General features: G+C 39.2%; 1 protein-coding gene across 6 annotated transcripts in view; it reads right to left on the bottom strand.

Annotated features, from left to right (window-relative positions):
• LOC129723978 (nucleolysin TIAR) overlaps positions 1-16,909 on the bottom strand; it is a 1,146,678-nt gene that overhangs the window by 688,612 nt on the left and 441,157 nt on the right. For all 6 annotated transcript variants that reach the window (XM_055678526.1, XM_055678553.1, XM_055678581.1 and 3 more), the window contains one exon: positions 117-213. In XM_055678526.1, the coding sequence (XP_055534501.1) occupies positions 117-213 (97 nt within the window). The remainder of the gene's footprint in view (positions 1-116; positions 214-16,909) is intronic.

Below are 16,909 nucleotides of genomic sequence, written 5' to 3'. Positions count from 1 at the left end.
ATCCTCGTCTTCGCTGTTGCCCAGAGAGATCCGTGTTTGTTACACGAACACGAGAAATGAGAAAAAAAACTCGCTTTCGGGTATTTCGAGTATACGGAACTTGTTATGCTACTTACTGCTTGTGTCCACTTTGGAGACCATCGGATATCCATTCGGGGTGATCGCCATCGTTGTTCCGCCGGTTGTCATCTGCCAGTTCACGGGTTTGGTTTCCTGCAAAGATACGAAAATTGAATTCTTAATCATCTTCTTTTCTTCTAGAATGTTTAAATTATATTTCTTTTAAAATTTTGCCCTGGTTATCAATCTCACACAGAAGAAACGTGAAAATCAGAGCGAACACCTTTTTGGCCTCTTAATGGAGGGCAGTAGATCATCGCAGAATGTTCGCAGCGTGAAAACCCCGCTCCAAAATGTTATCAGAATTTATTATTCATTACAAGAGCAGCACGGGATTCGTGGGTCGGTTCATACCGCTGATAAGGTAATCCACCGCTCGTTGCTCGTAAATGTACTTAACACTGTCCAATCTACCATTTTCCTGGTTCTCGTTAATCCACCGGAATGCAAAAAAAAAAAACCAAAAAACTTTTCGATCATCCGGTTTCCACTTTCTTAACATTTACCGCCTGAGTTCCTTCGGCCACCACGCGCGCTGCTGGCTTCGTGCAGCATAATTTATGAGCGAAGCATGCCATGCCGGGCGGTCGGTGCGAGGGGCTCGCCGAAAAACTGTTCCTGTAGCACTTTTGCATCGTGCAGCAACAACGTTTCTTTCTACTTGATCTAAATTATTCAGTTAAATGCTTCCCACGACTGTAATTAATTAGGACTTTTGGACTGTTTTGAACTGCACCTCCGCCCCGTCACGGCCTTCCACCCAAAACCGAGGGACGAAGGGTGGTTGCCAGCCATCCACCACGAGGGGAAATTGTTCACTAGTGGTGTTTTTTGTGCTTGTAGTACCGATTGAGGCAGAGCGGTAAAATCATTGAAAAAAATACTTGAGTCAACGAGCGAAAAGGCAAAAAGTAAAATGAAAATAACAAAAATGGCACAAATTTCTATAAAAACAACATATGTGACAAAAAAGACGATATTAATAATTTAAATTGGAAAAGCCGCAAGGCGAAGAAACAAAATCAAAAAGGTATAAAATTGTAAAATGAAAACTGATGAGACATAAAAAGAGCAAAGCAATACGAAAATTTAATTAATCATAATAATTAAATGTAAGTTCGAATCGAAAACAGAACTAGTCTGGATTATGTCAAAAGAGGTAATAAAAACCCACCCAAGCACCGCTGGGTGTATTGCAGCCTGTGCACTGTCTTATTCTGCCAACTGTCTGTCATCAATTTTCTTTCTTGGTTTCTTTGTGCAAAAGCTATAAAATAACTGAAGAAATGGTATCCGAGATGAGACAACGAGAGCAGGAGCAAGCAACAAAAACACGTTCAATTTATTCTATTATTTTCGGGGGGCGAAGTTTACTTGCTTCGGGACGTGGAAAGGCAGGCAAACCTGGGAGCTTGGACAGGCTGATTAAATATTTAAACTATTCGAAAGTCTTTTATTATTATTTCCTGCAGCCACCGCTTTTTAGGCGGCATTATTTCGGACGAGTATTTCAGGTCTACAGCGATCGTCGTTCAGTCGACAGTGAGACAGACAGAGAGAGAGAGAGATAATACGAGAGAAGGTATAGTTTCTGGTTTTCGTTTTCTCGCCCGGAAACGGAAATAGGAGGGCAAATGGTGACAAGCATATGCGGCATCTGCTTCTGGACTACCGTGCCATGGTACCGTGGATACAGAGCCAGTAGGAGGAACGCCAGGAAATCAAACGCCTACTAGGAGTGGACCGTTTGTCCGTCTGTTCGTGGGTAGGAGGAAAGGCAACTGCTTTCTCTCAACGGTGTCACGTAGGTTTAACTCTGCCATGCAACTTTTCAATTTAAAATTGAAAACTTGGTCGGCCTCAGTTTAGAATTATTTTTCAGACTAGAGTGAGTTTGGAAAGTTGTTACGAGATTGTTGCATGAGGATTGTTCTAGAATAGTAAAACGATGGCAGCTACGTGAATGTGGTTTGCCGGAGCAGTTTCCGGTTGAACAGACGGAAGCACACATATAAAAACAAGCTAGTAGATTTTGAGTAACAATAACAGTCTTGCGTCAAGGAATCTGAGTCAATTATGGCTACACGATATGTGACAAAGCTAATTGCAACCAAAACGTGTTGAAGCGCTGCAATAACTGAGAATCACAGCACAGAAGATCACAATAATGAAAACAGCCAGCAAACAAACAGGCCTCTAACTCTCACCACTAATCGCGAGGTCATTTCGTATGCAAACACAGCGTCCCACCAACCGTGAAGGTCAGTAACGGGCATCAGGAGTAAGCGGATTGCGATCGCAATCTGAAACCCGCACGCTCATGCAACATTCATCCGCTTTTTCACGTGCCCATTTCCAGTCCAGGCTCTTTGTTCCGTAAGCTTAGGCTTCTGTGTGACTTGTCCTGCTTTCTTGGAGCTAAGTCCTCATTACAGCTCACAACACGAACTCGTGATAATCCTACCCCCGTATTGCAAGCCCTGCCACAAATCGACTGCAGTAGGCCGTTACTCCAAAGTACCTGCTAATGCACCCCTAACGACATTACACCGCAGCAGGCCATGTCACAGATCGCAGCCTTATTTACGCCTAATGCCTTTATTTAGCATACATGATGAATGGAGGCAATCACGTCATTAGCTCATGACACGATTTATGTGTGCTGGCTCTTTGTCTCTCTCCCTCTCCCGCTCTCGCCTACTGTGGGCTCGATTTTCGTTCCGTTGTCGTTCAGCATTGATAAGAATAACGAGAGGCGTGTCGCATTGTTCCGTTCCTTTCCACCTTCGTTTTCGCATTCTATTTACCCTGCTCGTGGGGGGAATTTTTCAATTTTTGCCACGCCATTTGATTGATATGAAATGAGCCCCCGATATTATTCACTTGGTAACCGGATGCCTGCTACGATCGGTCGGTCGGTCGGTCGTTCGTTCGGTTGCTTTTGTGTTTGTTCACTTTTTTTTCGTTCGCGATGAATTATGGCTCGTTACACCCTCCCTTCTAGGAACTTACATATGTTGTCTGCGGAAAATATGAAAAATTCACCCCACCGATGTTTTGTACGCTGGAAGCTTGTGAGGTTGTTGTTTTTTTTCTTTCTCTCTAGCTATAGCAACAGGTACAAAATCCTTGGTTGAGGGTGAAAAAAAACCTAAAAAAACCTACATACATTACAAGCAATTTTTCTTACGTTTCGGTGGCCCTGAGCTAGTCTGGTATTAATTTGAACTCGGCGGTTCCGAGATCGATATACCTGCGGTCTTGTTGCACAAGTTAGAAAATGCTTCAAAAGACGTCACCCAGAGGGTTTCATCTTTGATCGACTTAGGTGAAATTTGTATAATTTAATTTAATCCAGAAAAAGTATTTTTTGTTTACCGTTCCGTTACGTTTGCACAAACTATTTAACTTGTCAATTACCGTTTCGCGTGAGTAATTTTCCAATGTCGGATAGTGTAATTTTGTCCTAATATAAGTCCATTCGTACGTAAAATGTTAAATATATTGCCCTGATGATGATCACATAGAAGGACCGAAACGTCGATGATGGGCAGCGAGAAAGCAACACAATTTATTAGACTGCAAGCCGGAATATCAATCTCTTGAATTTATATTAAAATAAAAGTTTTTAAAATTCTGTTCTAATGCGGCAATTTTTACCACATTTTAATTATTTAACACAAGTGTTTGGCACGTTTTTAAATGCTTTCATCACTTTTCTCTGAACTGTTTCACTCTTCTTGTCTTTTAAAAATTCTTTCGATAGTTGAAACTGTTCTGGAATAATTTACTATACATTTTTGATCCATTTTACTGCTCTTTACTATTCTTTGACACTTTTATAATATTCTTTTGACACTATTTAGGTATTATTCTGACACTTTATAGAACTCTTCGACGCTGAAATGCTTCATATTATTCATTCTAATGCCTTTTTGTCTATAATATAACGTATGTTCAACAATAATTATGTAGGTATTTAATTTCAAACTTTGTATATATCCTCTCACTTATCAAGCTTGATTTTGTTTCATTGAAACTATCGCTACATACATTTGATACCTTTGAAACTATTTACTACATATTTTTCTACATTTTTTGTTATGTATTTTAATAAGGATCACTTCTCTTTTGTTTTTTTTTTTTAACTCTATACAAAACAATGAAAACATGATTGTTGAATCCGAACCGAAAAACGCTGATAGAGGATAGGAAAATGTAAAAACGCATATAATTAAGAATATAATCGACAAAAATCATCTCTGAAGAAAAAAGGCAGGAGTTTGCTCCCGAATTGGGTATCAAATTGGCAAAATAATATTTCTTTGGTAGCCAGAATAGAAATCATTCCTAAGGGCAGAAATGGCAACACTTTGATCCCAGATCGGACCAGAAAGCACCGAAAACTGCTTCTTCAGTAAATACAAAATGTCCTGGAATTTCATCCCAGAAGAGGATCTTAATTCTGAACTCACCACAAAACACAATTTGAAATTAGGTTTCAAACAAATTTTCCCTTTTCTCAATACACCTCACCAAGTCGCGTTCTTCTAACAAGGTCGCCATGTGAAATTTACACGAGATGAAGTTTCGGCCATCAATGTTTTCCGCCATTCTGAAGTCAAAACACTAATCACTTTGCGTTTTTAGCAAAATCGCAACTTTTTCTTTTTCGCGCAATACGGAACCGACTCTGGGCCCATAACCTATCAAGGCAACCTAGAACAATCGGACGGTTCGGAAAAAAATAACTTGTTGAATAAAACGGATTCCGGATACCGTAACACTCGCAAGTCTTGAATTTAATCAGATTGGTCCGATAGACCTCATCATTTGGGCGGAATGCTACTACAATTTATTGTTGAACTAGCAACTGAAAGTCTCAGATGACGGACAAACTCTTCAGAAGACTATCTTCGAATCAGGGCGTATCCCTGATAGTAAACTTTAAGTTCCCAGAACCATAACTCATTCATGTTCCACATATGATTTTCGATGTTAGCAAAATTTTGGGAATGATTCCAATAACATGAAGAATTTTACGAACGCAAGATGGTACATGACAGTGAATAATCTACATATCGCCCTGATCGGGTCATTTGTCCGTATACAGTACGCTGGAAGTATAGTCCGGGTATATCTGCTGATCTGAAGTCTCTAGCGGGGCGTTATTTGCGACAGGATGCAAGGAGCATCTATGAGGCCAGTCATAAATTTACCAACCATAGCAGCTCCTAATATATTCCGTCTTTTAGCTAGGGTTTCCATACTTAGTAGGTTGCATCTTTCTGCGTACAGAGGCAGCTCCATCCTGTTACGCCAAGGTAAGAACCGAAGGGTATAACTTATAAACCTTGACTGCCCAGATTCAGTTTTGGTGTTCCATATTTCTGCGTATTTTCGCTTTTGAAATTATATGTGCGTGGTGGTCATGGAGTGACATTTGGTAGTCTAACAGTACACCAAGATTGATTCCTACAAATATACGATTGAGTAAATCAACGTTGATTGTGTAGTTACAAATTATTGGATTTTTCTTCCGGGTGAATGAGATCACGGATCATTTTGACACACTAATGGTTTTTGCAACACCAGGTGTAGAAAATGTCAACGTGCCTCTGCAGCTCCTGACAGTCAGCAATAGATTGAATTACCAAATATAATTTGAGATCATCGGCATGAATCGGTCTGCTTCCTAGTGGCAAACAAGATAGATATCGTTGAAACATAACAAGAACGACTATGGACCAGGGTTGCTTCCTTGAGGCACACCTTATAAATTTACAAAACTGCAGGACTCAGTATTTCCCAACTTCGCCGATAAAGATCGATCTGTAAGTTAAGACTCCATCCAGTTAACAAGAGGAGATGCAACTCCAAGTCTTTCAATTTTTGCCAATAGGATAGCATGATCAACACGATCAAATGCTGCAACTTGGAACTTGTACATAACGAGGTTATACCCCGATAATTTGAAATATTTCGTTTGTCATCGTGCTTGAAAACACAGAACAGAATTGATTTTTTCCACAATAATTGATACTTCGACTGTGCCAACGGTTTGACAAAAATAATCCTAAGAGGTACGCATGCAAAACTTTTAAGAACAATAGCAACATAGTGGGTGAAGGTGTGATTTAAACTTAGAAAAAATTTCCCTTGTCCAGGCGGGATGCGCTTCGGTGGAGGATCCGCAATCAAATGAATCACCTAGTCTTCTTTCTACATCAGATATTGTAAGTCGCTATACACAAGTGAGGGCGCCAATCGCTCAGCTACAAAAATGACTTCCACAAGGTAGTATGTGTGTTTGAACGAAGCGTTTGATTGGCCAAAACACCATGCCGGAGACATCGAAGATTGCGAGTTCATGTCCCGTCTAGACTAGGGAAATATTTTCTTAGTCTAAATCACACCCTCAGCTCGTATTCATTCTTCGAAAAAATCACATACATTGCCTTCATTACAACTTCCCTAGAGCTATCAAAACATCGTTGTCAGAAAACTGCATATTGGACACGCTAATCAGATTAATTGGAACGTCTTGGATTGCTTTTTGGAATTGCTCTGCGGTGGCTGTATTTGTCTTGAAAACGCTCGAAAAATGTTCAGTGAATAAATCACAGATTCCATCGGGTGAGCTGGCAGATTCGTTCTCAAGAAACATGGTAGATGGGAGTCCAGTTTATTTCCGTTTTTCGTTTACAAATTTCCAAAACCGATTTGGATTTCGTTCAAGATCTGATTGCGTTTATATCACATGTTGTTTGTAGAGAAATCGGTTGTAATTTCTATAGTTGCTACTGGCGCAATTGAATTCGCGTTTGGTCATTTGGTTGCGATGCTTAGTATAGTGCCTAAGCGCAGCTGCTCTAAAACGCTTGAGTGTTCTAAGTCGCCGGTTCGACCAAAGAGGAGTTGGCCGAAGACGAGAAACAAGAACGTGAATAGTGATATAGAAATCACGACCAATAACCAATGCTTGTATGACGGTGCATTCCCCCACAGACGCGAGATCCAAAATTTAGCGGTATGGAAGGTTTTAACCAAAAAATTATATTTGATCTTTGCTTGTTTTTACTCAATCCAGTTACTTGTAAATCGTCTTCTTGAACAGTAATTGGATAGACAATGAAGATTACGTGTCTACCGGAAGTTTTACTTTCGGTAGTTACCGACACGGTGTACACTCGAGTGCGTGAAATCGTTTATATACTTTAAGGGGTTAAATACCTTTTTAGTTTTCAAAAAACCGAAAAAAAAAAATTATTGTATTATCTTCAAATACAACATCTTGAGAACATTTTCACAAATTTTCATAAAGATCTGAGCAATAGGAAGAAAGTTAGAGCGATTTGCAGCGCGCCTCGCCTCGGAATACTGTTTTCCGAAAAATGACATTGCCGTGATCCTGATTGCGGGAAAACTACTGAACCGATTTCCTTCACCTTTTTTTTAAATTTTCGTTATTAAATTCGCCGGTCCTTGAACGATCGCTTTTTGAAACATACAGTTACATTTTGCCGCAAAAAAAATTTTAATGCAATTTTTAGCGCTCAAAACGTGCATTTTTTGAGAAAAACGTTCCCGTTTGCACTGAAAACAAAATACTCATAAAAGCGATCGTTCAAGGACCCGGCACACTTCTAAACTAATGAAATAATATGAGTTTTTTGATTTCGGTTGACCCGCTGAGTCTCTATCAGGATCACCGCAAGCCTCTGCAAAAAAGTAGGAGGTTGTATCCAAGACTCGACCGCATAAATGACGTAGAACTACGTACACTATTAACAAATGCATTGAGTGTTTCATTACCCTAGTAACAGTATTGGTTTTATCAAAGTTTTATAGCGCTTGTTTGGCTGTATTGAGTGCTATAAAACTTTGATAAAACCAATATTTTTACTTGGGTAATGAGTTATAATGTCTACTAATGAAGGGTTGTGAATTTCGTGAACCGGTTTCAGCAGTTAGCAGATCGTGCCGAGTTAAAAACCATACACAGCACACATATCATACACACATACACACAAGATACCAGATCATACACACACAGCAAGCAAGCGACCAATCAGAGGACGTTATTTTTATTTCAACAAGGCTTGACAATTTTCAATAGTGCAATAGTTCGTAGATTCAAACAACATTTTTCTGCATTTGGGCAGATGCGTGTATAATTTTCCAATCGATTGCTGCAAGAATGGAGAAAATCGGTTGAAAACCAACCGACCTATAAGCATTTGAAAAGGGACAAATTTCGTCCCAGTTTTTCAGTTTGCATCCCTGTGTGGTATGCTAAAGTAAAACGTAGTTCTACGTCAAAAAAAATACATCTCATTCATTCTGGCTCAGAGCGATCATTTGATAAGCTCCACGTTTATTTTAATTTTTAAAGTTTTTCCTCACTTTCGTAGCACGGATGTATAAAAATGATTTTTGTGGACATTCTGTCGAGCCGGACCGATAGCACTCTCATGAAGGCAACAAAAAACATGTATTGTGTCATGTTGCGCGGCTTGGAAGGAGAAAATGTTTCCTTCCCCGTGTCGCATGGACATTAGTACGGTAGACATTAGTATGAAGGTGGGAATTCTGCTGTGATGTCGAGCAATAACCGTCTTCTTCAAGACGTTACATCCTTGTTAATGAAGTGTTATGAATTTTCTAAAACGAACTCAGCACCGTGAGCAGAACTTGCTGAACTTTCCTGTTTGGAATCGGATTTGTTTCGCATATACCGCTTGTGATGCACAGTATCAATGTATCGTAAATACAACACACTGCTGCACAATTGCAGCAGCATCAAAGTGCAATCAAAGTTGCAGTTTAGTAATAACCATTCATTATGCTCTTCCAAATACATTTAGTAGCCTTGATAAAGGCTGGTTGCTGCAGTTGCAACTTTCATTCAATTATCGCATAATGCTTCATGGTTCAGATAGCGCGCGATATCCACTCTGACATAGATTTTTCGCACGTTGTGGAATGGGATACCTGGAAAAATAGATGTGACTAAAGTCGCAACCAACGTCCGTGTGGTATCGGCACAATCATGGAATGAATTACACATAAAACACAAAGCGCGCATTCTTAGTCAACTAGGTATATTCTGTCGACCTTGTTAGGGAAAGAAGCATTGTGCGACCAATCAGAGGTCGACATTTGCGTTTCGACAAGGCTTGACAATTTTCAATAGTACAATCGTTCAAACATTTCTGTGTGGTATGCTAAAGTAAAACGTAGCTCTACGCCAAAAAGGCATTTTGTTCAAAATCGGTTGCTGATCGAAACCTTTGTGCTGCCCCAACAGTGGGGGAGTTAAGATACACGGACAACATGCACTGTGGAAGCTTTTCACCTTCTGTAAATTAGACGGCCGCGACAGATGTAACTGCTAGAATCCGTACAGAATGCTTGCTTACGTTGTCAAAAATTATTAACTTTCAATGACTTGTTAATTTGCCTTGAAAAAAGGCATTTTGCTGTTCAAAATTGGATTTGGTGATGACGATCTTTATGCTGCCCCAACAGTAGGGGAATAATAGCAGTCTGGCGAGGCACGCTGAGAAGAACCGCGCTGCTACTGACACATGGTGACCAACCACAGCGCAAGTGATTTATTTAATTTGAAGGCAGCCACAGGCGCAACCCGCTGTTACTTCTGAGTGCTATATCTGCTTCTACTGCTGTCAACGCTGTGGACGGTCCATCCAGCTCGCCTTCCGACTAATGAATGTAGCTAGTTTTCCCAGAAACACTATTTTATAGCCGAAGGGTGCTACGTAATAGGCCACGCCTTCCAGTTCAGTTGTCTAATTCTCTAATATGCTTTAGACGAATTATTCCACAATTTGCATTCGATATTTGTTTCCAGCGAATAAACACCGATGGTGCTCTCACACACGCAACGGGTTTAACCCGTATTTTATTGCGGTTTGTAACATCAAGCGATTTCGTTTGCTCGTTGTTGCGTGTTGCATCATGTTGCAACTTGGCAGCTGGGAGACGACGAAATTCTGTTAATGCTGCTTGATTGAATCGACTTCATATTAGCTCTGCATATTCGAATTAACTGCCTTTGTGAATGCGTTCTAACAGGGCAGTGTGTTATTCAAAATCGATTATGTTGATCGCACCCTTTGTGCTGTCCCAACAGTGGGGGTATTAACTAAATAAACTACAACAGAATTTGATTGCTAGGATCCCGCGAAAAATGTTTGCTTGTGTTGATGCTAGGAAATTTTCACCCTTCTATTACTTGTTTATTTGCCTTGAAAAAAGGCATTTTGCTGTTCAAAATTGGATTTGGCGATGACGATCTTTATGCTGCCCTAACAGTGGGGGAGTAATGGCAGTCTGGCGAGGCACGCTGAGAAGAAGCGCGCTGCTCCTGAGACGTGGTGACCAACCACAGGGCTAGTGCTGCTGCTAAGGAAGGACGACTGCTGTTGACAACTTGTCGCTGTCCAGAACTATTTCGAGCGGCTTCGGCTGAAACAGGCTCTTATATAGGCCGAATAGCATGTTTTCAATTGCAAGGTATATGATTCTGTCGACCGTGCTTGAGAAGCGATCATATAACGACCAATCAGAGGACGTAATTTTCGTTTAAACAAGGCTTGACAATTATCAATAGTACAATAGTTTGCATAATCAATCAACAATTTTCCACATTTGGGTGGATGCGTGTATAATTTTCCAAATAATTGCTGCAAAAATGAAGGAAATCGGTTGAAAACAAACCGATTTATAAGCATTTAAAAAGGGACATATTTCGTCCTCTTTTCATTAATAGTTTTCTTATTTACATCCCAATGTGGTAGGCTAAAGAAAAACGTAGTTCTACGTCAAAAAACGTTTCGGGGAAACGGCCATTACTCCAGTAGTAATTGGTATATCTCAAAATCAAACGTATTTTTTGTTGTTGATAAACTGTACTTTCAGGAAAATACCCCTTTGATGCAAAGAAAATGGTTCTATGCACTTAAAAATAGATTCAAACTTCCCTCATTTTTCTCGACCAAAAAGGTATATAACCCCTTAATGTCAGCTGTGCTGGGTAAGAAAGTTTGTGATTGTTTGTTTAGCTCGATTTTGACTGAGACTCAGAGCATCGCCTGATTTTGACATTGCTTTCTGCTCTGATTGGTCGAAATATGACCATGCACTTTTCAATAGCACAGTCCGCGTTCTGGTAGACGCATAACTAATTTTTCAATCGATTGCTCTAAGATTTAAGAAAATTCATTGGAAACTGACTAAGTTTTCAACATTTGAAGCGTAGCCTTGTTTTCCTGTTTATTTTCGCCCTAATAACGAAGTAGTCCGGAAGTAATCAATTTCGTGACGCTCTCGATGTTGTCGGTTTTTAAATTTGCACTCCTATGTTGCCGTAAGACGTGATTCTACGTCAATAAAACTCTATATGTTACCGCCTATTATATGTACAGGGTGTTAGAGAGCTCACTTAAAATCTTTCTACGGGTGATAGAGCACCTTATTTGATGAAAATAATCCTTCTACGCATATGGCCAAAATTTAACAACTGCAAAGTTATTCATTTTTTTAAGTACGTCTATCTGGAAGTTTGGTACCTGAATTTGAAAATCCAGTAATTTAACCAGGGAAAAGTGGTTAGATTTTGAGCGCTTATATTTCAGTAATTTATAATCAGGTTATCGAGGTTCTGGTATCAATCGATCGGAAATTCTTTTGCGGTTATATTTATGAAACAAAAACAACCTATTGTTTGAGATAGCCTTGCTGCTACATTCCGATTCGGAACTCAACCTTCTGTTTACTATACACAGACTTCGCAGCCAACTGTTAAGTGCACAGGACAATTGCGGGGCCAGCGCTACGATACAACTGACACTAACAGTCTCTCCGAGTCGAGACTCGAACCTATGACAACTGGCTTGTTAGGCCAGCATCGTACCTCGAGACCAGCTGGGAGGGTTGTTTGAGATACACGATTGAAAAATCGGTAGATAACATCGATTGTCTAAAGCCAATCACTACCGCTCCTCACAAGCACAGCCGACACTAACGAATACAACCGATCTGACTTTGTGAATGATTTGTTGTTGTTGCTGTTGTTGTTTTACTCGTGGTCACTTTCTGTTTCCGATGCTTTTTTACTTTCCTTGCTATTCTCTGCTCTTCTTAACTCCTCCCTCTTTCTAACCAACTGACGAAACCTTGATATAAGAGGTACCATTCGCAAATTTCCCCCCATAATTTTCATTCTAAAACCATAGCAGTGACATACGGACGCCAGGTGCTAGCCGTTAAAAGGGGGAACGGCAAAAAATAGCGTAAAAACTAAAATAGCGGCTAAATTATAAGAGTTAAATGCTTGGTGTCAAAAACCAACTTGACGAGTAGACTTAAATGTTTACTTTAGTTAACAACAAAATCCATGTTAATCACACATTTCAGAGAGAAAATTGCAGTTTTGATCTCCGAAAACATTTAATTCCACATTTGCTCCGTTCTAAGTGCTTCTTATTCTCTCTAATTCGACGTTTTTGAGACACGATTGATTACGAAATTTTCTCAGCTTTCCAACGAAATCAACAGAATTGAACCCGCTATCATACTTTTTGTGCTAGAGCTCGTATGTTTTCCATAACCGAAAACTGAAAAAGTAAATAACTGTGCAGTAGTAAAATTATGGCCATATGCTGAAAAAAATTGTTTTTTTTTTTTCATCAAATAGTGTCCTCTATCACCCCTCGAAGGATTTTAAGTCAGCTCCAATTTTTGCAATTTCCTTAATTGAATTTTATCTTCTACAGATGGTATTGCTTATTGCTTTGAATACTGGATTTTCAGCTCACTTGTTCAAGCACAGTTTGAATCTGTACATTGTTGTTGCCAGAAAAGATTGAGTAACACTAATATACTTCCTTCGGAATTTGATTGATTTAAACTCTAACTATTTTTTTTTTTTTTTTTGAATGTTAAATCAAGAGTGGAATTTATTGAATGTATTGCGTAACACTTATTAGATGTCCGTAACTAACTTTTTATAATTTTTTTTCTAATAATGTATTTTGGCAGCACTGCCGCACACGCTTTCATTCAAGCTGTCAAAAAGTATGTTGGGTGACAGTAAATTCGTTTTTGCGGTGTAGCTACACTCGTGTTACACTTTTACACCTTGTAACTCCGGGATTGGTGTAGTACCGTCGCAAAAACGAATTCATAAGTGTTAATGAGCACTTTGATGCACACTTTTTTGCTGTTGCACTTTCAAACAGTGCAGCCCATTTTGGTGGGAAGTGCGCAATATAGTTTTTCACTTTCGGACCGGATGCAGTAAATCAGTAGGCATTGGTAAAAAGTGACAACAGCTCGACTCGCTCTTAGCGGTTAACGTGGATGTTTACTGTTTTGTCGTTTATGTTGTTTCCACAAATTCTAGGTTACATCATTTCACGAGCAACATGTCAAAAGGTCGTAAGTAACATTCACTGCATTTCGAGAAAATAAACATTGAAAATTGGGATGATGGAATCAAATCTTATTTAAAAACTTTTCATTCTTTTAATGAATATACTTTAAAACATGAACACGAATGAGTTGCAGAATGGGTGCGCTTTGACAGAATTGAGTATTTATTAGTTTTTAGCTGTAAATTGAAGGAAAATGTTACTTACGACCTTTTATTTCTAGTCAGGCACATTCGACATAGATTAAACGTTCTTTTGAAAGCTAGGTGAACAGATACGACGTTTAAAATAATCCTAGATCGCGTGGAACCGTGCAGCACCGTAAACCAGCGAAGTGGAAAGCACACTTGTATAATTCAGCTGCTAAATAACAAAATTTATTGTAAACTACCTTTCGAAATTTGTTTAGTACTCTTGGACACATTCAAATAATCAAAGAAAAGTAAAATATTAGGAATCAATATACGGTTTTTTATTCAGTTTAATCTATAGAATCCAGACCATTATCGAATTCATCTTTTACTTCATTTTGCTGCAACTTTCGCCCCCGCTTTGGAACAGCTAACGATTGGAGGAATGTTTTATAATATTCTTTTTGAATTATGTATGGCAAAAGACTTCTCAAATCCTCGAGTTTAGCAGTAGGTAGCGGAATGGGGCTTGTTTCTATTGGGGGCAAATTGATTTTCACTATGCTATTGATGTCATGATCTGAGGGAATTAGTCGAACAGTTTTAAATTCCTCTGCAACATCATACTTTATGGCAACGACTCCTGGACACTCTGTACTGTAACTGAACACCATAATTTCTTTGAAACGAAGCTTCTCACCAGTTGTGGTCATTCTTGGCAAGGTATAACGAGTTTGCAATGATTTGAGTGCTTTGAATTCCGATTGATTTAACTCTCTAACTGTAAACGGAACTGATCGACAAACAGCCGTAATAAAAATCGCCCAGTCATGTGGCGTTTCGATGTCAATAACAGTTTTTTTCTTAGCTCGTTAAATTGCAGAGTGCACTGTATCAACTTCCATGTGGGAATGTCCAGTTTTCATCAGCTTGTGATTTATGATAATTTTCCTGCCTTTCAGTGCTAACATTTCGATATGGTAGCAAAACATAAATACGATGTTTTTGTTTAAATTTTGGCCACCACAGCGATCGATGTAATAATTGATTGTTTTCACACAATCAGGTACTGCCTCCAAATCTAGTAATAAACAAGATCCAACTTCTTGAGAGCCACGACGTGCTTTGGTTTCATCCCAAAGAAAGCACGTTGCAGAGTTCACTCCACAATGTGTCTCAAACATCGTTAGGTTGAGTGTGTACAATTCTCGCGTAATTTTTCAAAGGGACCTAAGTAACAATGACAGATTCTCTCCTCTCTCACTTTGTTCCGTTAATTACGTCGTCATTATATATATTTTTTAAGCTTTCTTCCCCTTAATCGAGAGATAGTAATACTGTCTTGCTTACTATGCATTGAATGTTATGAAATATGAAAAAAAAAACATTATTATTGATCAAAGAGAAAGTAAACAGAGAGAGTCTCTCAATGTTAGATAGGTCGCTTTGAAAAATTATGCGAGAATTGTCTGGCATAGAATGCTTGGCCACACGTCAAACTAGGTGTCGGCAGCTGCTTTTGCAGATCGAATGATACTGTTTTCACGTCATCTCCTATCTCAGATAACGCAATATCTCTTTTTTTCTCATCATATACACGCTTTGTGGCAGTCTGATGTTGCTCGTTTATTTTTCTTGCGTTACTTTTTTCCTGTTCGTTACTTGCTGTTTTTATAAGCATCGTTAGACGATCACATTCTCCACAGGTGTCGACTTTAGGAGTCCTAAATCCTAAATTCATCGTTTTGAATATCAAGCGATATGTGTTATAAGAAACAGTATTTAGGCAAAAATCCGCACACCTTCCCACATACATCTCGTACATGATTTGAACGTTTAGGTCATTAGAAAGATATAGCCGATTGGAGCGCTCACGAGAACAATGACTTGAGTAAGCTGTAAAAGAGCGAATGTGGTTTTTGATAAAGTTAACATGGTCCTCATCAATTGGAATTCTGTTTCGGTTGTTCACTCGTTGGTCATCGCTTGCAATCATTTGACAGGAAGTTTTACGTGCCAGACCACGTATTTTTCGATCGCCGATATCAAACGTTGCAACGAACATAGATTTGCAAACTTTGACGGTTCCATTAACTGCTGGCAACGAATAAGGGAACTGGCAGCACGGCTAATTGACAACGCGTGTTCCGAAATCTCTTCGCTTAAATTATTGATTTATATGTGATTAAAGAGGCAAAACCTGTTTAAAAGTGTAAATATGTGCTCTGTGATGCTTGGTTTATGTGAGCAAAGTGAAGGTTTAGTGAAAAACACAGTGTTATTTGGGGGAAGTGATTATTTATCCACGCTTGAAAATTGAAATTTGTAAGGCCGGCAAAGTGTCGAGTGTAAGTGTATGTGTAAGTCCAACGCCACTCTACTTCAACCAGCCAAGTCCAATAAAGCCGAAGATTGAATGCCGGCTACAAGCCAAAAACGGGCCGGTAGTCTGTGGTGAACTTGGCAGAAGGTCAAAGCGCGGAGTAGGTTAAAGTGACATGGAACGGAATAGTGAGCCAAGCAGGGAGAAGTGAAAAGGATAAGTATCAGGCATCTCAAACTTTACGCATTTATCAGGCATCTCAAACTTTACGCAAGGGAGCCAAAATGCAAAGAGCGGTTCAATTATTTTTACTTTAATAGTCGATCTTTTGTTACTTACTTATAAGTGTATGTGTATATCACTTCTTTTAAAATGGTGTGAAACATGTACATCGATTTCACCAATATTGGCAGAACTGTATAATAGGTTATGAATAAAGAAGTTTCCGCGAATCGTTAGGTATATGTCTTCTATTATCGAATTTGCAATTAATTCTTTCAACAATAATGATTGTCTACTAACTATTAATACTAACTATTAATACTTTTACTTTTTATTTATTATAAGAGTTGCTTATTTGGTAACCCACTTTGCCCCATCTTCCCCAGAATGTGTGGAGAGCTTTGAATGCGAGGTCTGCTCAAGATAGATTGAGTTGTTTATTAAATGTGTGACAATGTGCGTGAGAGGTGATTCATGTTGATTTGCGTTGTGTGGCTGTTTTGATTTGAGTAGCGTGGTTGGTAAGAACTCTAGCAGTAATTGCAAACAGCAGCCTCTTATCAGACATGCGGGTTTGCCTGCAAGATGCAGGTTTGTATGCAGATTACAGTTGAAATACCTCATATATTTTCTGCGATGCATTGAACAGTCTCGTA

This window comes from Wyeomyia smithii, chromosome 1 (assembly GCF_029784165.1).
Source record: "Wyeomyia smithii strain HCP4-BCI-WySm-NY-G18 chromosome 1, ASM2978416v1, whole genome shotgun sequence".
NCBI classification, from domain to species: Eukaryota; Metazoa; Arthropoda; class Insecta; order Diptera; family Culicidae; genus Wyeomyia; species Wyeomyia smithii.
The sequence above is the reverse complement of the archived record's forward strand: the minus strand, read 5'-3'. Positions and strand labels throughout refer to the sequence as shown.